This window comes from Sphaeramia orbicularis, chromosome 9, assembly GCF_902148855.1.
Source record: "Sphaeramia orbicularis chromosome 9, fSphaOr1.1, whole genome shotgun sequence".
NCBI lineage: Eukaryota > Metazoa > Chordata > Actinopteri > Kurtiformes > Apogonidae > Sphaeramia > Sphaeramia orbicularis.
In genome coordinates, this window is record NC_043965.1 from 42,275,925 (window position 1) to 42,300,312 (window position 24,388).

The window sequence follows — 24,388 nt, forward strand, 5'->3', positions numbered from 1 at the left end:
CTCTGTTGGCCATCTTTTATGACTCGCTATGGCAAACTCGCTAGGACTAACAACTCGCTACGGTGCCACAATTACCCTCCATCGTTGAGTTTCTCACAGATTGAGATCAAAACTTCTGCCACCTGATTAGGTTTTCGGGCTAACATTAGCAGCACGGTGCTAGTGACTACAGACCGAGCCTCAGGCCACTGGTTAGCTCTTAAGCTGTGCGGCTAACGTTAGCAACACGGTGCTAGTGTCTGCAGATGGAGCCACAGACCGCCGGTCCCTGCACCCACAACCAAAATGTCAAATGTGACCGGTCTGCCAGGGTGTCCAGGGGTTTCCTTTCCACACGTCTCAGCCATGAAAGAAACCGTAAGTAGGCATATAAATTGACTCTTGAAATCACTTCTGATCGCTAGAAAGATACTCCTTGAAGGTAAAGTCAAGTCTCTTTACTTTTACACAATTTGACTCATACAGCAGTGATTTGTCCTAGCGAGGTTGCCGTAGCGAGTTGTAAAAGATGGCCGACAGAGGTAACTGCGTCTACGCGTGCGTGACTCAAATCATCCCTTGACACTCATTACTAACCCTAACCCTGCTTTCAAGAAGCTAGTTAGCATGATCCCTGTGATCAGCAATGACAAGGTAAGCTAACGTCTCTTTATCAATTGTGGATTTATCTACTGTTGATGATCCTCGGCGCTGCACCCCCTGTTTGAACATGTAAAAAACTGAAAAAAAAAAGCAAGCGTTCTTGCTGGGATACGATTATCGTAGACGTAGCGTTACTTACTGAGCTATCCATTCATATGTACTTCGGGGAGCAAATTCATGTGTCCCAAGGCTCTCCTATCTCTTATAATCGGGGGGGTGTTATTATTTGACTTTTATGGACAGTTTGTATGTAACTCAATAGTAATACAGGAGTCATGTAATGCATTACAATAATATTATAAGGTAAGGAATTACTTTTAAATAGCAGTAACATGTAACCTGTAATGGATTACAATTCGGAAGTAACTTGCACAACACTGCGTCACAGTCGTCATCACGTGTGCTGTCGGATGCAATTCCTGACCCATTTTGCTAAAGGTAGACGTCATCTCAGTCACTGTTCCTATTGAAACCCCCGTCTTTGTCACTAAAGTTCCTGCCGTTCATATAAACGCTCTTTCACGGTTACATTTCCACTTGCCATCTTGATCCAAAATTAGACTCAACCGGGCCTGCTCAGCGTTTTTATCCATGTCCCGGACCACAACAGGATGTTAGCCATTCAATTGTACTGTGCGGTACACCTGTGTGGACGCATCAGCATTTCTTTTGTTTCTCCGCTCATTTATTTGGGTTTTTCCATTAATTTGTCACCCGTCTGTATGTCTTATAGGGGAGTAAATGGGTGCAGCGCATACGGTAGACGGATGAATCACTATTTGAATTTAATGTAGTTGTAAACACAGTCTGTGTATGTAAGCACTTTGATATAGATGAATTAAAAAGAGTCTGTCTATTTATCCTGATCTCCCATCCGGCTATACACCCTGTGCATTTACAGTATTTATGCATCATCTTTCATGAGATGATGCAGATTTTTGCAGAGCGTCAACAGAGCAACACTGACCTACCACTGTTGCCTGGTGCTATTCATCTGCGACTGTGTGAGCGGGAAAAGCACTCACAGTGAAAAGAGCAGAGAGCATATAAAAACCCTGCTTTATAAATAAAAGGTTCAGTGAAGCAGAGGGGGAGATGACAGATAAAGATGGTATTTGGCAGCTGGATGGAAAGTGAATATTGTGTAAAACCTGGGCTATGTCTTCAATGTTACTTTTAACCACTTCAATTTCATTTGAAAAATAAATAAATATTTTGCTTCAGGTTAGTGGAGGCTGCTTTTTTTTTTTTTTTTTGGTATCACAGAAAAGCAAAAAGCAAATTGCTGCTAAAAGCCTGTATATCTGATGGTCACGGTTACTGGTAAGGGCATTTTCAGACGGATCCTACATAGTTCAGTCGAATCGTACACAAGTTTCCTTCTTTGGATTGAGTTTGAATGGATATAAACACAGCAATCCTACTCTAGTGCAGTGGTGTCAAACTCATTGTACTTCAGGGGCCACATTCAGCTGAATTTGATCTGAAGTGGGCCGAACCAGTAAAATAATAACAAAATAATATATAAATAATGTCAACTCCAAACTTTTCTCTATATTTTACAGTGAAATAAATAAAATTAACAATGAAAATGTTTACATCTACAAACTGTCCTTTCAAACAATGTGAATTACTTGAACAAACTGAAAGAATAAGTGTAACTTTAACAATATTCTGCGTCAGTTTATCATTTACACATGTACAGGGGTTGGACAAAATAATGGAAACACCTTCACCTCAAGATGATAATGCCCCAATCCATACAGCTAGAATTGTTGAAGAACGGCATGAGGAACATTCTAATGAAGTTGAGCATCTCGTATGGCCGGCACAGTCCCCAGACCTCAACATTATTGAGCATTTATGGTCAGTTTTAGAGATTCAAGTAAGACGTCGATTTCCACCGCCATCGTCTCTAAAAGAGTTGGAGGGTATTCTAACTGAAGAATGGCTTAAAATTCCTTTGGAAACAATTCACAAGTTGTATGAATCAATACCTCGGAGAATTGAGGCTGTAACTGCCGCAAAAGGCGGACCTACACCATATTAAATTATATTTTGTTGATTTTTTGAGGTGTTTCCATTATTTTGTCCAACCCCTGTACATTATAACGTACAAATCACAATGGAGCTACAAACAAACACAACATTTAGTATCAGGCCAAATGTTGTTAAAATTGCACTTATTTTCCTTAAGACATTTCAGGTTCTTCACGTTTGTTCAGATTATTCACATTTTTTGTGAAATTATTCTTTGTTTTATTGAAAATACATGAAAATATTTACATTTACAAAGAGAAAAATGTGGAGTTGGGAGTATTTATAAGATTATTATGATAGAATTTTACTGGTCTGACCCACTGGAGATTGAATTGGTCTGAATGTGGATCCTGAACTAAAATGATTGTTAATTTCTTAATATCTATTTTTGCATTTCACAAATTCATCCTAAGGGCCAGACTGGGCCAGAGTTGGCCCCCGGGCCGCATGTTTGACACCTGTGCTCTAGTAGGAGCCTATATAACAAAACCAAGACTGTATGGGCAGAACAGTATGGGTATACCACTTGCTTGCTGTGGGAAAGTGATCAGATCCAGCTCCAAAGGAACAACTAAATACCTCCAAGAACAGGGGTCTCAAACATGTGGCCCAGGGACCAAATGCAGATCGCCAAAGGTTCTAATCCGGCCTGCTGGATGAATTTGCAAAGGGCAAAAATTCAACAGTCAAGGCTGTCGAACTCATTTTAGTTCAGGTTCCACATACAGACCTCGAGTGAAATAATAGCATAATAACCTACAAGAAATAATGACTCCGTATTTTCTTCTCGGTTTGATGCGGAAAAAAAAAAAAAAAAAAAATTACACTATGCCCACAGTATATCATGCAAAACTGCAATGGAAAGACCTTTTTTCACAACTAGAGTCAGGTGAATTAAAAAAACAGATGTTGACGGACTTTTCAAGTGAAGATGAAGAAGAAACGTGTCGCAGTATGTGTGGACACACCAGGAAACCCAATCATTTTTTTAATTTAGTTCGAGATAGAGGGGTAATATATAAAAATAATGAATATATCTGTAAATCAACACCATATTTATGTTTGTCGCCATGTTTATAGAATGACTTCTCATGTCATCTCGTGATAATAAATAAGCAAATCTTCGCATTTGTGATTTAACGGAAAACACAACATTATGCACTTCCGTTTTTCAACATTTAGTAAATATCGGTAAAGTTTTGCGCAGATGTCCAATGGAATAGCGACTAATGATAATAACAATACTTTTTTGAGAACCAGAACCAAGAAGAAACGTAGCAAATTTACTAAATGAGTCACCTTCAGATCAGAGCAAACAAACTATGTAGAAAGACGACTCAAAGACATTCCTCACATTGCAGTAAATATCTTGAAAAACCTATTTAAATGGTCCGATCACTGAAGGAAACACATAGCCACAGATTTATTTACTTCATCATGGCTAAGAGAAGTCACTGCCACATAAGAAATATATATATCCAGAAGGCACTGCTCTGACTGTAGCTCAGGAATTTAGGCTATCAAGGTCAACAATCATGCACATTTTAAAGTGTCCTTGTACACAGCGTCCCACACTGTCCTTGAACCCCATTTAACATTTACTGCCACGCTATTGTATAAAGCTGAAGCACATCCAGAGTGGAGATTGCATTTTCATCCCTATCATACAAACGGAATGTACTCTATGACACATATCTCTAGCAATATTGCAATCATTTTTCATATCCACTGGAAACATCTTCTGTCTTCTATAAGGTTTCCTTGGTGTCTATATTTGCTTAGATTTTCTTATTTGCAGTGTTTCTTTACATTGCATGTATGTGTAAGAGTTTGTGACTTTACTATTGGGTGTTGTATTAAGCAACGGGATTTTTCTTGATAAGTATGTTTAGTTCCATTTAATACCATGTTTACATTAAAAGGATATATGTAGTATTGATATTTCACACAACTGCAACTACCAAAACCACCAATGAATCAACATTATGTATGCACAGACTGTGTCACTCACTGAATAATGTATAAAGCTCATTGTTTACACACATCTGTATTATGGCATCATCAAGTTTTCTTCTTCATAAGCAATTATTTTAACAGTCAATCAAAATAACACCAGTCACTTTTCCATCGGACATATGCGCTAAACTTTTCTGATATTTACTAAATGTCAAAAAAACAGAAGTGCGTCATGTTGGTTTTTCGATTAAATCACAAATACAATGATTTGTTTATTTATTATCGTGAGATGACACGAGAAGTCATTCCATAAACATGGCGACAAACATAAATATCATGTTGATGTACAGATATATTCATTATTATTATATATTACCCCTTTATCCTGTTCTAAATTAAAAAATGATTGGGTTTCCTGGTGTGTCCACACATACCGCGACATGTTTCTTTTTAAACTCTTCTTCTTCGCTTGTTGTAACATCCATCGACGTTTTTTTTTTTTTTTTAATTCACGTGACTCCAGTAGCACAAAAAGGTCTTTCCATTGCAGTTTTGCGTGATATACCAATTGTGCTACGCCCAAAAAACTAGCACAAAAGTTTTTAATCGAAAAACGAGAGTTTTGGCGAAATCGTCGTTTTTCCGTTAGGTACATTTTATGCGCAAGTTATATTCGCGCAATCTGGAAAAGCGACTTGTCTTATCATTTGAACGTGCTGCATCAGCTGACAGTTTACATTATAGCTCTGTTAGCTTAGCTCTGACTGAAAACAGCCACAGTAAAACCACAAATCATCTGTTTTCTGTACAGTTTGTGTTGTCAGTAGCTGAACTAAAGGTCTGTTTGGAATCGAACAAACAAGGTCAGAACTGTCACAGTTTAGTCTGAACCGTGGATCAACAAATGGCAACTTAGAAAAGATAATAACATCCCATAATAAGTTTTATACCTTCATAAGTCTCAGAATCTAACTCACCCGTGTAGGGGAAACTGTCATTTCATCATCAGACTCCATTCTTTTCATTTACAACTGTGTTCAGTGGAGAAAACAACAACAGTGCTTCGAGACTTTATCCCTTTGTCACTTTCTTTGACTCGTACAGTTGATTCTTGGTGGTTCTCATCCCATATGGACACTTTCTGATGTTTTAGTCAAAGGCCTTGTGGTGTTTGTTTTCCTCACCAAGGGAGACTGACAGAATGACTCACTACTCCCTCTAGTGGTTGCATAAATCCACTGGCTGTAAATAAATTCAGTTTATATCTCTACAATCCAATACACTGGCATCTTTAGCAGAACTTCAGAGCTATTTATTTTAAACATTAATGATGATTTTAAGTCATTTTTTAATACTTGACAGTATAAATACTACTTCTAGCTCCTTTATGACTTCAAAATTTGTTTAGTAGAAAGTTATCAGAGCTATACAAAGATGGTGGATTGCTCAAAGTAATGTGGGCAGTCTCTAAGGCTACGTTCAGACTGCAGCCAAATGTGGCCAAATCCGATTTTTTTGCCCATATGTGACTTGTATCTGATCTGTTCAAGACAGTTTGAACAGCACAAATATGATTTTTTCAAATCCGACCCAGGCCACTTTCATATGTGGTCCTAAATTTGATACAAATCTGATATTTTGCAATGTGACTTCAGTCTGAACAGCCAGGTCGCATTTATCTGAGCTTTACATCATTGAAATGCGACAAATGTCAGAATTCTGCAGTCCAGGAGTGTTACTTCTGTAAACACAGTGCGTGCCTGCATGGTCACGTATTGTGTCAGGACTTCTTTTGTGCATGGGGGGGGGGGGGGGGGTCACCTCAGAGTCACTTTCAGTTCATACTCAAAACTGATAGAAGTCATATTTAACGTGTAATATGAACGAGCACACAAAAAAATCGGATTACACCAAAAAATCCAAATTGTGCATTAAGACCTGCTGTCTGAACGTACGCCGTAAAAAAATCCTGTTGTTTTTACGGAAAAAAACTGGCAGCTGTGGTTTCCAGAACAATACTGTAAAAAACACATCCAACTGTAAACATATTTATGGAGTAACATGTAGATTTAACATTTTAAACATGTAGATTTAAATGGACTGCACTTATTTAGCACATTTTCTACACCTTCATGGTGTCTAAAGCACTTTCCAAATCCACCAGGTCCAACTGGGAGCAATTTAGGGTTCAGTGTCTTCCATGGACACTTTGACATATGGACAGTCGGAGCCAGGATTCGAACCACCAACCCTTTGGTTATTGGATGAGCCGCTCTACCAACTCTACCAACCCATTAATTTACAAATTTAAAATGTTTCATTGTTAAATGTTTAATTTTTATAACTTTATTATACATATAAAAAAAGCAAACAAGTCATTATTTCAACATTATGGTCTTGCAGTTTAAACGGCACCACATTGTTTGTCAATTTAGTTTTATTTTCTAAAAACAATAGAATTACATCATTTCAAATCTGGTTTTGTTCACATATTCTTCCTGTAAGAACTACAGCTATATTTGATTTAATCGTTAACACAAAAATCTTTTCAAATAACCAACTTTGCATTGTATTGTCACAATATTTTATGTTACAATTTTACAACTTTTTGGTGTTAATTCTACAGTCATTTTTTACAGTGTAGCCTAAGAAATAATTTGGATGGTTTTGCGGAGGTTACGTTTTCATCGGGGTTTTGTCTGTCTGTCAGTCTGTCTGTTTGTCTGTTAGCAAGATAACTCAAAAAGTTATGACAGATTTTCATGAAATTTTCAGGAAATGTTGATACTGGCGCAAGGAACAAATGATTAAATTTTGGTGGTGTTGGGGGGGCTGATCTGCCTTGGCGAAGGTCTGCGCTCCCCGAGTGCTTTTCTAGTTTTCGATGCTATGAGCATTACAATTTTTTCTATTTACATTCCTTTTAGTAATGGAAAAACCTGAGCGACAAAAAGTATGTGATTGAGAAAAACGTGTTTGTGGTTTGTATAACCAGTTTAGTTTTGATTGTGAAATGGTGAATGCAAGTAAACCTTGAATTCCTCAATGTGAGTAGTGGTGCAACTTCAGATCCATAACACTGAAGTGCTGAGAAAGCCTGTGTAATCTGCTGTCAAGTGCTACATATGGACAACTATTCACTGTAATCAATAGGAGTCCCTGCAGACAGCCAGTATGAGAGCTGCACTTGACGGCTGTGACTCCTCCACTCAGACCCTCCGTCTGAAAGATGACCACAGGAGGCTGATTTTACTTCACTTCTCCGCATCGGTCATAGGTCTACCTCTACACGCACGAGGACCACAGACGAGGACTTTAAGTGCAACGGTTTGCACTGGCTGTTGACCTCGTGACAACTTTGCAAACTCCTCTAATCGCTGCATTTGTGTTGGCGGGAAATGATGACAGCATGACCCCTGTTTGCCTGTGAGAGCCTGCGAGGATGTGGAGGAATAACAAACAGCTACCTGCCTTGGCAACAGAAGTGAGACATCTTAGCAACAGCTTACAGTTTGTAGAAGTTTGAAAAATAATTTAAATAGTTCAGTACATTTGAACTTCATTTTCTTCGGTTCTATCCTTATTATAATTAGACAATTTACACATGGATTTTTTTTTTTTGCATGTTTGTTAGTGAGAGTAAAATATATAGTTTTACTGAAATCATATTTAGTCCATTTTTGCAGTTAAAAATAAAGTCACGTTTTTACTATCTAAATGCTACACTGCAAAAATCTAAATCTTACCAAGTGTATTTTTCTCATTTCTAGTCAAAATATCTCATCACACTTAAAATAAGACAGAATCACCTAAAGAGTGATTTTACAGTGTGATATAAGAACTTATTTTTAGTCAACAGATCTTGAAAATCTATTTCAAGAAATCTTACCAAGATCATTTTCATTTGTTCCATTGGTAGATTTTTTGCTTAATTCAAGATTTTTTTTTTTTTTTTTTGCTTAATTCAAGCAAAAAAATCTGCCAATGGAACAAGTGAAAATTATCTTGGTAATATTTCTTGAAATAAGATTTTCAAAATCTATTGTCTCAAAATAAGTTCTTATATCTCACTGAAAAGTTACTGTTTAGGTGAATCTGTCTAATTTTAATTGTGATGAGATATTTTGACTAGAAATGAGAAAAATACACTTTTCCCGTGTAAATTCAGGAAATGGTGAATCAGAAAAAGTCTTTTACTGTTTCATTGTTGGCTTAACTCTGAAAATTAACACAAAAAAAAATATAAGTAAACCAACCTATGTTGAAGCTAATAAAACATTTTGACAGACATTATTTCGGTAGGAGTATTAATAGGTGTGGTGGCTCTAATGTGCCAAACAAAGCACCTTTCAGAAAGTACTGTTTTTTTATTGTGTTCATTAGGTTTTCATTTTCCGTTTTAATTGTTCTACCAAAATGCTGTTGAATTTTGTGTTGCGCTGTAATATTTTCCCGTTTCATCCAATCCTGTATTTTGCAGGTTTAATCCTTAAAGACCTATTCTTGTGCCAACTTCCAAATTAATTTTCTTAATTGTCTATTATAATATTATCCTCTGCATTTCGCATGTTTCAAGGAAAAGCAGGCATTTTCCTATATTTGATTCACTGATTGTGCAGATGTTCATAAAAGCTCGGAGTAAATTCAAAGTTTATTATCTCAGAAGAGAGTTAACTGAAGCAAAAGCTACTTTTTCAGCAAAATATATCATTACCTGACTATCAAACAAGTGTCATTTGTTAGACTACATACGTTTTATTGAAGAATCGATGTTGTACAACATAACAGCATTTCCACATTCACTACGGAGCCTCTGAACACTAAAAAAGACTATCTAAAGATACTTTAAAGCTGAGAAACTAAATTTTACCTGGAATATTGAAATGTCTTGATGATATTAGTAAATAGCCATTTTAGTGCCTCTTAATTTGCTGGTGGCTGTTTGGGTCTTTCAGGGTTAACTCTTTAAAACCTGACGTGTCATTGCTGACACACAATAAGCATATGCATTTTGGATGGCTGTAATTCTTTCATTGTTTGTGCAATTGGAAAAATTCCAACGGCCTCTGTAAGCTCAGATGTTGCACTTTATAGGTTTTATTGGGTCATTATGGTAATTTCACTAATACCTGTACTAGCTGAAGAAGAAGCCATTTTAGCAGAATTACAACATGCAGTAAATTGTAAGTGACTGCTAGATTTTGAAAGTTCTCTGGAAAAATGGGCAAAATGACTCACTCACAGCATATTTTCTAATCTTTTTATAGTCAAAATAAGAAGAAAAAAAAAAGTCCAGACCATTTTAGGCTTAGGATTTAAAGCAGTGGTTCCCAACTTTTTGTGGCTCGTGACTCCATTTTAACATCACAAATTTCTGGCGACCCCAGACATTCAAAATGGAGACTTTTTTTTTTTTTTTTGGTAAAATTAATTTGTTTTTGATCATGTAATAGTTTGCTATACTATGTTTCAAATAAACATTAACTTCAGATGACCTTTATTCTATATAATGTATATTATTATGGACGGAGGCAGACAGTCCAGCTTGGATTTACAAGGCTGACAATTAATACTGAACAAACAAGAACTCAAACTATGAATTATGAAAGAGCTGCAGCATCTGAAACCGACCACAATGAACATTTGAAAGATAAACAGAACCACAGTGCTTCAGTTTCAGCTTCACAGTTTGTCATGTCTTTTATGTATTGTGACGGTCTCTCTCAACTCACCATATATTTTTCATTAGTACATTTTTATTTATTTATTTTTTTGTTTTTTTAGCAATTGTTAAAAATTTCAGGTGACCCCATTTGAATTCTAGGTGACCCCAAGGTTGTAAAAAAAAACACTGGTTTAAAGGGTTAACATGCTCAGCTTTTAAACATGCTAACAGATAGCAGAAGCTTCCTCTTTCCAGGTTAGAAATTAGTTCTTTATGCCAACATGGATTAAAATTTAATGGTGAATAGTCCTAAATTACTGTTCAAGTTTCAGAAAATTCACACTGTAGTTTCAGCCTCATCAAACTGCCACCATGTTAAAATCAACTTAGTTAGAAATGGAAAACTGTGATTAATAACAGTAAATTGACACTAAGATTTGTCAGACACAAGAGTTTAACTACTTAGAAACTCAGTGAAATTCAGTGACTTACAGGACATACTGTCAGGGCAAAACCTAAAGCCATGAGCATCCTAAAAGACAGCTGTCATCGTCTATTCCTTCTATTCCCTCAGTGTGACACCCTGCACCCTAGGAGGGTACCAACCGAATTCCAAAGTGCTCCATTTCCATAAAGTCTTTTTTTCCCCAATGCAATCACCATTTTGAGAAAAAAAAAAAAAAAAGATCCAAAATAACTTGCATTAAAAAGAATTGTAGAATATGGGCTTTCTTGTGTTTAATTTTGGATTCAGGCCACTGTTTAATACGCTTATGATTTGTGTTACCCTATTTATTCGTGTTCCTATGGGGCTTACATGTTTTGTTTTTTTTTTGAGCAAAAATGACTGATGATTCTCAACCTTTTTAAGAAATATCAGAATACCACCTTCAACAGCAAAAAGTTTACTGCATCCCTTCTTTTTTTGGAGTGCGCCAACTTCACAAACAAAACAAACAGAGCGGTTCTGTCTTGATGCACACACAGCAGACTCTTTATGACAACATGCAGCGTGGAAGTGGAGAAGAACTGGTGGGAAATGTTAGATGTTTGCTGTGTTGTGAGACTGTCTGGAAAGGCTGCATCAACGGGTAAACAATGTTCGCTTAGGATGCCTACGATAATGAGACGTAACTGCAGCCTCTCATTATGGAAACTAAGTGAACAGTGTGTGAGCTGCTTTTCATTATAATACAAAAAGAGGCTGAGGAAGTGTTTTTTTTTTTTTTTCTACTAATGAAACAAGCTCTTATCTACTTCCTGTGATGCTCACCGGTGTTTGGAACCACCAGTCGTCCTCCGGGGTGGCCGAACACCCCCGTGGTCCTCTGCTGCTCTTTGTAGGTGTTGAAGGGCCCGTTTAAGGTGAGCAGGCCCTTCTTGCGTCGGTCCACGGTGCTGCAGTAGTCTCGGCTCAGGTCCCGGGGGAAGGTCTCGGAAGGGGCTTTGGCGTGGAATTCCGCCCGCTCGGCCACACCTAGTGAAACCATAAAGGAGCTCTGAACTTTGACCTTGATGTCTGGCAGAGGGTCAAAGAGCTCTTTGTCTGTGTTGTCCTGGAAGCAGAGGGGAGTGCTGTATGTCCGTCCCACTGTTAAGTCTGGTTGAATCGAGGAGTTGAGAAGCAGCGGATTGCCTACGGAGATGGAGAGATACACAGCCACACAGTCACCTAAAAGCCCTGCACGCATTGGGATTTCGCATTATGTGGGAACTAGTTTAATTAATGAATCAAAGCCCAACCTCTGCGTTTCCTGAACAGCACTCACATGGGATAATGAAGTTCACTGGTGCCCCAGATACAACTAAATAAGGTCAAGTTTGTTTTGTTTTGTTCATTTTTTCCCGTCATTTTAGCAAAGCAAAAGCCGAAATTTGAAAGGATGAAAAGACGGAAAATAAATACCAAGAATTCCTTTATCTTTTATTAAAAAGATAAAAAAAAAAAAATTATATCAGCAGGAGCAAGAAAAGAAGATTCCTCTCAGTTTGCATGGATGAAACAGTATAAAGGGATTTCAGTCTGAAGCCAATTATATTCAATAAAGTTATTATTTTACAAAGAGCAGATATGGCAGATTAAAATCACCTTTAATCTCCATAATAATAATAATAATGCAAATTCCTGGGGGTAATAAATCCAGCTCAAACCAGGTTTCGGAGTCAGATCACTGGCCTGAAAGTTCTTGCAGCTGACCAGAAATGCTCCAGTACCAATTAAACAACATGTCTGGGCAGCTGACCAGTGCATCGGAGGTAAGGGAGCGCAACCTGGACACAAGGTCCCGGGCTCGGAGCCACGGTCAGAGCGTTAGATTTAATTACCAAGCACACACAGCTTGATCTCCATAATCCATCTGCTGGAGTCAGCTCCTCTGGACACCGGGCCGTCCTCCTGAAGGACAGAGCGGGAAACAGAGGGAGGGCGAGGGAGGGGTCTAGGTGACTGCTCTGTAAATGAGGGGAGAGGCCTCATAGTGTGGGCCATGCTGCTTGTGGAGGGGGGGGGGGGGGTCTTCATCTGTGGCCATTAGACGTGACGGCGCTGCCAAACGGAGCGGGCGGCGCACACACAGCATCGATCTGGCAGACGCAGACGCTCACTGGCCCTGGACGAGCCCAGCCAAGATAACAGTGAAGTCACAGAGTCCTTGCTGCCCAGCTGTTGCCTGGCGAGGGGTGCAAGGCGGGAGGCTAATGTTGTTTTATTTTTAGAGAAATCGTTAATTACCGGGGGTGTGATTGGTGAGCAGCGTTTTGGGGTGTGTTCTGTTTTGACTTGTTCCTCAAAACTCTATTTTTCTTGATGTTTTCCATCTTCGTGACAGATTTGATGTCCTACTAAACCAACACACCTGCAGTTCCCTCACATTTTAGTATCTGGGATGCACCTCTTTCACAGTAAATACATTTAGTTATCGACGATTAATGTTCTTCATTACTTAACTTGTTTGTTATCTCCTATTTCTGCAATGGATCATAGTTTTTTTCCATTTCTTTAGATAACTCTTCATAAAATTTCACAAAACTTCCAATGCAAAGCGTCATTGACTTCACATATAAATGACCCAGTGCTACTTTTGTGGCAGTTCCCAAATTATTATTATTATTATTATTATTATTATTATTATTATTATTATTATTATTATTATTATTATTATTATTTGTATTTAACCTTTATTTATCCAGATAAAGTCTTGAGATTGAAATCTCTTTTACAAGGATGACCAGGCCAAGAGGTCAGCAGCATACAACACAATGAAAAACAGGTTAAAAGAGTGGTGATAACAATAAATAAGTAATAGCAAAAAAAAAAGGAATAATTAAGAAATAACACAAAGAAATACCAAGAGTTTGACAAATTATCACCTCCGCCAAGGAGGTTATGTTTTTGTCGGCGTTGGTTTGTGTGTTTGTCTGTCTGTCTGTGTGCAAGATAACTCAAAAAGTTATGGACGGATTTGGTTGAAAATTTCAGAAAATGTTGATACTGGCACAAGGAGGAAATTATTAAATTTTGGTGGTTATCGGGGGTGGGGGGGCCAATGATCTGCCTTGGCGGAAGTCTGCGCTGTGTTTTCTAGAAAAGCACTCGTAGAGCGCAGACCTCCGCCAAGGCAGATCAGTGACCCCACCCACCCCCCCACCCCACCCCCGATCACCTCCAAAATTTAATAATTTCTTTCTTGTGCCAGTATCCACATTTCCTGAAATTTTCATCCAAATCTGTGGCACTGATCTGCCTTGGCGGAGGTCTGCGTTGTGTTTTCTAGAAAAGCACTTGTATTCCGAGTGCTTCTAATTTTTTCTCTTTATTCAATCTTTCTCATGAGTTTTATCACCATTTATTATATTATTCTCTGTATTTTACATCTTTCAGTGTAAGTCATGCATTTTCCTACATATTTAATAAACAGATCATGCCAAACTCAGAGTAAATTCAAAGGTTATTATATAAAAATAGAGAAAACTGAAGAAAAAGTAGCTTTTTCAGCAAAAGATATCAATAACTGAATGTAAAAACAAATGTCTCCATCCACTGTCATTGATCCAACTCCATGGGTTTTACCGGTGAATCAGTGTTGTAGAAGATGACGGTGTTTCCACGGTAACTACGGAGCCTCTGAACGTCCAAACGGGTCATATCTGATGACCATGAAAAGATGACAAACTGCATTTTACACCAAATATTTACATGTACTGATAGGATTAGTGGATCAACAGGTATTAAACATTTTAGATCAGTAGATGCATCTGGGTAAAGTGCCAAACACATATTCAGTTCTCCGTACTCAGTTTTTAAAAAATATCAAAGAGGTATATGTAATTATGGTTACGTACTTACACTATAATTTATGCTTTTCAGCTCAACTAATTTACTAAAGGGTACTGCAGGATGATTACACTCACAAGTAATATAAATAACTACACTGAGATGTTTGATTAACTACAAATCGGAGCTCAACACTGGGCAGAAACATTACACTGATGAGCACAAACAACCATTATTCCATCTTGCATATAGAGTTTGCCATTAAGGAAATGATCACTGCAAAGTATGTTTGGAAGAGAATTCGATGGTCTTTAACAGCATTATCTAATTATGATCATTTACTTTAAATGCAATAATGATTAAATGTCACCTTTAGCATATATTATACAGCATGTGCATGTACTGCGGTGGTCTAATACAACTCAACAGGTAATGTAGTCAGTCTGAGACAAATTAAGGCGCTACACTTTTTCTAAGTTGTCACCTTGATGTCTTTTCTTATGGATCATCAGTCTAAAACATATTCTAATGGTAATATATTTTGATTCAAAATGAAGTTATATGCTGCCCAATATAAGATGCTTGGACATTTTTTGCTTCATATATGAGAATTATCAAATAAATCTGTGTTTAATTTTCCTCAATTTGGGGATTTTTTTCTTTTTTTTTTTCTGTTTGGATGTGAAGTAAAACAAAAGCTGACTTACTTTTACTTAACCACTCACTAAACCTAATTTCATCCACAATTGTATTAATGGACTGAAGTAAAACAAGGTTAAAGTCCTACATATGTTGTCACAAGTATTATATGTATTATATTTATGTTTTTACTTGTGTACTGTATGTTCTATAAATGCACTTTCATTATAAACGACATAAAAGGAAGAGCATATAAGGCTGAGTGATAATTGCCACTTAAATGTTGATTTCATAAAAAGTGCATGTTCCATGAAAAATGAAAGTGAATTTTTTTTTATTGATAAACAGTCTAAAGGTGACGGTGAACCTGCAGATGACTCCGAGGTTATTGCAGCTCTCGGTCAGAGCTGCAGCTGCAGTGGACATTACCCCGGTGAAGCTGACATTCGATCACTGCTAAATTTTCTCCCCTCCGGTCGAGTGGAGAATGATCTGATTATCGCTTGAGTGTGCATCTTTAAGAATGGCGCGGCGAAAATGGAATGGCAGCGGTGAGATGAGAGAAGTTAATGAAATGTACCTCAGGTTGAATACCTTGAGGGATAGGTTTGGAATTGGGCCTCTGATTAAAAATCACTCAGAAGGAGAAGTAATGTGGAGAGACAGGGTCAGGTCCAAAGACTCATTCAGCACTCTGCCTTACAGCCGCACTGGTAGCACAGAGCTATCCGAAAGCATTTAAGAACTTTAGGTATTTAAGATTTTTTTTTTTCCTAGGGGTTATTAGGCATAAAAACCCTAATGATTTACAATTAAACACACAATTTTAGAGATGTTTCACCCCTGAGAGACTATGTTTAGCTTCCTGCTTTGTTTATAAAAGCTACAGTTAACAATGCTAGTACTGCAGAAGTAGGCTAATCTAAAATGCCCCAACAGCTTCCTCTACAAAAAAAAAAACAAAAACAAATCGGAGCTGCTGTGAGAAGAGAGAGGAGCTGTTCTACATTTCATGGAGAGCCTCGGCCTGGCTGATAGATAGGAAAATGGAAAGGAATGATTGTGGCCGGTGGAGGGCACGGCAGGCAGGCTGTGGTGAGAGCTGGCCTATTTAAATAGGATTGATGACCTGCTGAATGTAGACCTAGCTCGTACCCCTCCAATGCCACCCGTTTTTCCTCACATCCATCCAATCGGTGGGCGAAGGCGGGGCTTGGCCATCTCCCCAGGCCTTGGGGGAGCAGGGGGGCACGGTGTGGGCTCCGGTAGGGGCTTGTCACCGTAGCAGAGTAAGGATGGATCACCAATCGCCACGATGGCTATCACTTGTGCTAACCCAGAAGTGTCAGTGACAGTAATATGAATGCCTGTAGCGAGGCTGGCTGGGACAGCCACAGTCACATAAGCAACAGAAGTTATTGCTGCACACAACAAAAATTGAATTGATGTTCACTGTTCCATACCCCTCACATTTATCCATCAGTGGCTTAGGCCAGTGTAATCTGATGGAGGAGATTGGTTGCCTGACAGTCAAATGTGTGGTCCATAGGGAGGGGTGGAGCAGTGCCGGTGTCTATCACAGATTGATTATCTCCTGCTTCACAATAACAGAGGAACAGGTCTGTCAAAATAGAAGGACAGGTCCTTTCACTGATTATGGAGGTATAAATCCAAAGCAGATAGGGAGGCTGTGCACCACGCTGCCCGATGCAAACAAACGCCATCAATCATCAGCTTGGCCCTGTCGCAGAGGTCTTTGATGACGCAGCCTTTTGGCCTTGTGGTCGTCAGCGCATGTCAGCGTGAAGTTGATGGCACTCTCTCTTACCTTGTCTGGTGGTCTTGAAGTTGAAAGACTGGAAACCCCCAGTGAGCGCAGAGGAGTCGATGACGTCCACTCCGTACTCGCTGTGGTTCTTCCTGTACAACATGACAGCCACCACGAGGATGGCCACCGCGATGATGCCCGCCCCCAGGCCTGAGTAAAGAGCCACATCGTTGGAGCTGTCCATACCTGAAAGGCATAAAACACACCGAAAATGACAGTTACGTAAATGACATCTTCAAGGAGGATTTATTCTCCTTTTTTTGTTTTACTGTGATGGAGGCAAATGTCTTGCCAAAAAAATTGAGAGGGCTTTTCAAGTTTTGCACATCAAAGAACCTTGCCTTTGTTGCATTAATAAAAACCAAGAAACAGCGAGTAAGGGAATGGAAGAAAAACAGTGGAGACAATTCTATTACGTAGACATTCAAGGGCAAAGACAGGCAAGAGTTACAATGTGTTACACTGGCTACAGCATGAAAATGAAACAAGAGTGATGGAAAGTGGTAAAATGGAGCAGACCATCTGTCTTATCTCTCTATGCTACATTATGCACCACGGAAAGGAAGGAATTAACATGACCAGCCGTTACTCTAAACTGTTACATATCACACTCAAGCTGCTAACACGAAGGGTGATTAGCCTAACTGCCTTTAGACCCACCGGTCTATATCCAATAGCTATGATGGATATCTCACAGTGAAGGCAATGAGAGTCCGTGCAGAGCAGCCGTGGTCACCAGTCATCACGAGGACCAATCAGAGGCAAATTGATTTAGAGTATTCCTACCAGGGTGATCACTCGCCGGATACTGTGCCGGCATAATGCTCGCACTGTTCAATCATTCAAGCTTCCCTTAAAGCCTGCGAAGACGGCAATAGACACAATTCTTAGACTAATCTGCCAGGATAATGAAAGCACTCACACGCGCACCTGACAATCACTTAGCCTTTCTAACTCCAGTGTGTGATTGAAAGCCGCCACAGGAACAAGAGGACAGCGTCGTAAATTGGTCAAATTAGCTCGTTTGCAATGATTACAACTCATTAATCCTCCGCAACATAGCACATGTTCACTTGTCACAACCAATATATCTCCTGGCTCAAAGTAGAAACACAGCTGTAGTTGTCATAAAAAGTTGGCCACTGAATAATGACATGCATGTGTAATGAGCATTTGCAGGGTTAAAACAGGAATTGCTCAGATCAAGGTGAACTAAATGGTGTTAATTCAAGATGTTTCTGTTTCCAGAGTGCACACTGAGTGAACGCAGAAACCTCTCCCTTCTTGTCTCTGCTTACTTTTGCATTCACTCAGTACCGAGCGAATGCAAAAACGCCTCTCCCTTCTTTTCATTGCCGACTTTAAACTTAAAATATGTCATCTCCTGCCCCCGGTTCAGGGCACTCCTTTAAGTGGTGTATGCAAAGAGGAGGAGTTGAAGATGAAAGAAAGGAAGACTCACTTTGAGGTTTAACGTCATGTAGCAGCTTTCGATCTGCAAAGACAGAGAGATAGAATGAGACAAAGAGGAGAGAAAGTGGTGATTAAAGTCCGAGTCTCTGTGAAGTGACTAACAAGTGTGGTCTTAGATCCGACACCCTGAATAGGGAAAAAGCTCTTCTGCTGACTGCGCTCTGTGATGATATACAACAGGCATCATTACTGTCCTCACATCACTATGAATCAAGTGTGGAGGTTGAGCTCAAAGACATGAAAATGCTTCTGAGAGGGGTAATCATCTCATAGTCCAAAACACAAGTCTTATACAGAATAATTTATCAACACTTTCCTGCCACGAACCAAATAAACAAATTGTAAAATTGCAATTATTTCTCTAAATTACATCCCAAACACAGTATTAGTCTAAAATAAACCCACCAAAGACAAAGCCTAATCAAAAACATGACATGAAACATAAGTAATTGAATAAAATGCTACAATTGCATGTTATCCTTACTGTTGATAACTTCTTACAGTTATTTTGTGGTTTTATAAAAATATGAAAATGCCTATTTGCTCAAATGGTTGAAAAAGTGCCTATTTTGCTTAACTGCAGTATGCCATAACTTTTGTATTAACCCTCTGGTATCCGGGTGCACCTTTTAGGCACACTTTGGACTTTGTTTTAAAAAACTTCATATTATTGTTCACAATTTAAATAAGGTTAGAATTCAAAAGTTGTACAGTTTTGCATGATCTTGAAAATTCTGGCCACCAACTAAAATGTGCACATTGTAAACAAAAGAAAATTACAGGACTAACATCTGTCTCCCAAGTGTGCCTAAAACACACTATTTCTTCCACTTGATATGTATGATTAGGACTGACCTTGATTTACAAAAAGAAAACCAAATTAGAGCAGAAAAATAAATCAATATATAATATTTAATAGTTTGATTTATAGATGTGCATTTTATGCACACTTGGTGACAGATGCTAGTACTTTGAACATTTAACCTAGCGCCAAAAATAATCATGCAAATTAAACACTGTTGCTGTTAATCATTGACATATGCCAGGCGGCAAAAATCAAATATTATGTAATCCACTTTTTATGTAGTATATTGAAAAAAATAAATTTTTTTTGGTGTTTTTTGCCTAAAAAAAAAATGGTTTGTTTACATTACAAACACAGCATTTAAAGGGTTAAAAAATGTGACAGTTATTGAGTATTTGGTATTTTAATTTACGGCTCAAGTTGATGAAATATAAAAAAGTGTAAAAGAATTATAAACAAACTGTATGAAAATTTTTTTGACATTATTCCCCAAGTGTGCCAAAAAGGCACACTTGGTGCTTAGTAAGGGCCTTGCTGGACGGGATACCGGAGGGTTAATTAAGATATCTTTACAAACAAGGTATCATTATTTTCCTTACAAAGAGAGCTTTCAGAAGACACTATTTTTAAGACTCCCAAATGTAAATGTAAAAACACCTTAGGATACCTATTTTAAAGGGGTCATATTTTGCTAAACCCACTTTTATTAGTCTTTGGTTCATTTACTTGTGTATTCGGACCCTAATAGTTCATAAAGTTTGAATTTGAACCCTCCAGGTGCTGCAAAGCTATCTTTATCCTTATTCATTTTGGCAAAAATCAAGTGGATTTTCACAACCTGTTTTATTTCCTGATTAATTTGTTACGTCTATAACTAGTTATGTGATGACATTTGCACATATAAGGTCAAGACTTCAGATGAACATTTCTCCAAGTACGACATAATTGTTTGTCAGCAGCAGTGGTTGCAGTAAAAACTGAAAATATGTCCAAACTTTGAGCCAATTATCTAAAATGTTCAGTTGTTGGTTGAACAGGACAGAGCAGCACAGCCAACAACCTGGAGGGGGCGGGGCCTGAAGTGGCTCATTTGCATTTAAAGGGCCAGCGCTCAAAACCACCTTTCTGGTGTCATTACTCAGAAATAGGGTTGAAGATGGACCTGTGGAGTTGAATTAATGAAGAATTTAGACCCAAGCAGAGCATTTACAGTTTATGGAGACCACAGGGAAATGTTTGAAAATGCATAATTCCATTTTTAAAAAAAGAAAAATAACCCAGGAAATATAAAAACTATACTCAGGTAAAACACTAAATCTCCAAGGTTATAATAGTTTTAGATTTTTCATTATAATTTAGTTTTATTTAATTTTAACTTTTTTTCTCTAATTCAGTTCGTTTTAATTTGTTTTTAGAGCAGGTTTGCTAGTTTTTATTAGTTTTATTTTATTTTTTTTAAAGGCTTAGTTTTAGTATTAGTTTCAGTTTTATCATATCTTTTATCTTCCTCGCCACCATATTCAAAGAAATCCCAGACAGGACTCTGCTGCTTTCTCCCAACTTTAGTGTCCGATTCTTAACGACAAGTGATGAGAAGTGACGGATCGTGAAGTACCGTATGGTGGTTCAGCTAAAATTGCTTGAGTGAAATAAATCAATTTCATATCAATCTAACATTGACAAAGACTAAAACGAAGGGAATTTTATCTATAATTTTTATACGTTTTAGTTAGTTTTGTAAGCACACAATATAGTTTCAGTTAGTTATCGTTTTTTCTTATAACCCTTTCATGCATAGTGGTCACTACAGTGGACAGCTGTTCAAAGTTGTTCTCTTATATATTCATGGGTTTTGTTGTTTTAGTTCCACATCAGCCAACACAGTGGATGTTTATGCACCATCCCATACACTGACATTCATACCATTACTGTAACTTTCCTGTTCTTGATAAACCTGATCTGCAGTATGATATTTGAGTGTAAATCAATTGTTAATTGTTATTAGACTGTAATTAACAGTTTTGTTTGTTTTTTTTAAACAAATTTTTATTTTTATTTTTTTGGGGGGGCATATCTGAGTGAGTAATAACTAGTGTTATCCTCCTGAGACCTAGGAAAGGAAAAGTTTTGGCTTTTTTTTTTTTTTACATTGAATAATTGTCTTGATTGGAAACAGCATGATGCAACACTTTTTTCAGATTGATTTTTTTTATTTTTTTTTTTTATGGAATGTCCTTTGCAGTGGATAGCATTTTTATTTATTTATTTATTTTTTAAATAATAAAGCTGTAAAACTCTTGTCCCCCACAGAGTACAAAAATACATTGCTGGGTCTCAGGAGGTTCTAGTATGTTAAAATGTGAGAACAGATTAGCAGCATTTAAAAAATGTATTTCATAGTTTTCACACAGTATGTCAGTAAATGCATGGTGTCCAGCTGACTGGACATTTTTGTAACACTGTGAAAACTAGGTTCATAAAAAAAAAAATAAATAAATAAATAAAAATTCAATGACATTGTTTTTTTCATGCCTAAAGAGGAATAAAAACACTCAGGAAAAAAAAAAAAAATCTTGATTAAGGTTCTCATAATTCATGCATGAAAGGGTTAATTATAGTTTTTATTCATTTCATTTAACAAAAATGTTTTTTCAATTCTAGTTTTCGTCATTTCGTTAGTTTTCGTTAACAATAATAACCTTGTAAATCTCCTTCTTTTATGTTGCCTTATATTTCAACTTTATTTGAAGAACTAAAATGATTAAATGAAAGGTATGGCAATGCTGAAAATATTAACTACACACCTGTTTTTCTGTCTGATCAAAATTCAGGTAAGGTTCTTTAGTTTTTGAAATAATTCATAGAACAGCACGTGTAGGTCAAGCAAACAATTGCCTCAAATATCCATATTTTTATTAAGAAAATTAACACTTAACATGGCATTACTTACCAATAATAGATGCGTGGAAAGTCACTTTTTAAAAACACTGTGACTAGCTACCACTAATACTAGCTTACAGTTAATAGTGCTACATAGCTGCTGGTTTGCTAGCTTTAGCTTTTCTAATGGGAAAATTACTTTATATATTTAGAGCTTTCACATGTTAAAACCTAAAAACTTGTATCATAATTTAAGAGAGTGACAATAAAAGAAAACTGGTCACTGAAGTTTATCATTCTAGTTAGCTAGCTGCTTTTTAGCCTGTTTTAGTCACTGTGTAGCAAAGAGTTGTAGCTAAGAAATTTGGAGCAAAGCCCTTTGACCTTTGACTAGGCCCCACCCCCTTAGTTACTGTTGCTATGCTTGTCAAATGTTGGCACTTGTCATGTTATGCTATGGTGTTTTCAGCTTTTGAATGGTATCAATATACAAGGCAAGAAATGTAACAATAAACATATAAGAAAAAGTTTCAAGATAAAAATAGGTTTTCTCCACAAGGAAAATTTTATTGGCGTTCTTATTTCGAGGACATAGACTGGGAAAAAGCATGGCTTTTACCTCACAAATACTGTAATTTTTTTTTATTTTATTGGGTAAATATTTTATTCATAAACAAAAGTTTTCAGCCTCCAAACCAACCTTTCCTCATTTTTTAATTGAATTTAATTCACTTCACAAATCATTAACCCTTGTTAATAATAATAATAATAATAATAATAATAATAATAATAATAATAATAATAATAAGACATTTCTTGATAGTTATGATAAGTTATTTAATGTTTCCTCTGACATTTGATGAAATTTTAGGTGAGAAATTATGTATGTATGTATGTATGTATATATGTATGCATGTATTTATTTATTTATTATTTATTTATTTTTTGTATATGAATAATTGAAAATGTATTTCATGCATATATTGATTTTATGATTGTATTTTGTTTTTACATCTGTATTCTCTTGTATTGTATGTATTGTGTTATATGCTAAATGTTTGACAAAGTTTGTAAATTGATATTTAAATAAAGTTTAAAAAAAAAAATAGAATGGTATCAATATACAAGACAAGAAATGTAACAATAAAACATATAAGAAAAATTGTTCGAGATAAAAATAGGTTTTCTCCACGAGGAAAATTTTATTGGTGCTCTTATTTCAAGGTCATAGACTGGGAAAAAGCATGGCTTTTACCTCACAAATACTGTATCCATAACAAAGTAAAAGAAATTCATTTCAAAATTCTTCACAAGATATATCCTGTCAACTCTTTCATTTCAAAATTCAAGGATGTGGATAACTCCTGTGTTTTTTATGGACATGCTGATGAAACTTTAAACCGTTTGTTTTTTGAATGTAATATCACAAAGCAATTTTGGTCTAACCTGTGTTCTCATATCTTCACCCAAGTTAACATGTCATACTGTTTTTCACTGAAAGATGTTATATATTATTATGAAAATAAGGACAAATGTCTCTAATATTTAGTTTAGTTTTATTTTTATTTTTTTTTTTAATATTTTATTCATAAACAAAAATTTTCAGCCTCCAAACCTACCTTTCCTCATTTTTTAATTGAATTTAATTCACTTCACAAATCATTAACCCTTGTTAATAATAATAAAAAAAAAAAAGACATTCCTTGATAGTTATGATAAGTTATTTAATGTTTCCTCTGACATTTGATGAAATTTTAGGTGAGAAATCATTTATGTATGTATGTATGTATTTATGTATGTATGTATGTATGTATTTATTTATTATTTATTTTGTGTATATGAATTATTGAAAATGTATTTCATGCATATATTGATTTTATAATTGTATTTTGTTTTTATATCTGTATTATCTTGTATTGTATGTATTGTGTTATATGCTAAATGTTTGACAAAGTTTGTAAATTGATATTTAAATAAAGTTAAAAAAAAAAAAAAAAAAGCTATGGTGTTTTCAATAACAGATATATCAGACGGATATTCACAGACAAATATTCATAAATTTCTATAGTAGAGAGAGGAACACAGAATCAACTAGAACAGCTATCTTCACAATATAGTGTTAATTTCAACAATAAAAACTCCCAAGTTAGATGCTACCTAACACTAGCCAGTTTAGCTCCTAGCTGT

At 36.7% G+C, this 24,388-nt stretch overlaps 1 protein-coding gene across 1 annotated transcript in view; it reads right to left on the bottom strand.

Moving 5' to 3' along the window:
* unc5db (unc-5 netrin receptor Db) overlaps window positions 1–24,388 on the bottom strand; it is an 816,925-nt gene that overhangs the window by 218,735 nt on the left and 573,802 nt on the right. Inside the window, exons 8-10 of the mRNA XM_030144147.1 lie at window positions 18,506–18,538; window positions 17,044–17,229; window positions 11,577–11,939 (exon numbers count right to left, since the gene is read on the bottom strand). Coding sequence (XP_030000007.1) covers window positions 11,577–11,939; window positions 17,044–17,229; window positions 18,506–18,538 — 582 coding nt within the window. The remainder of the gene's footprint in view (window positions 1–11,576; window positions 11,940–17,043; window positions 17,230–18,505; window positions 18,539–24,388) is intronic.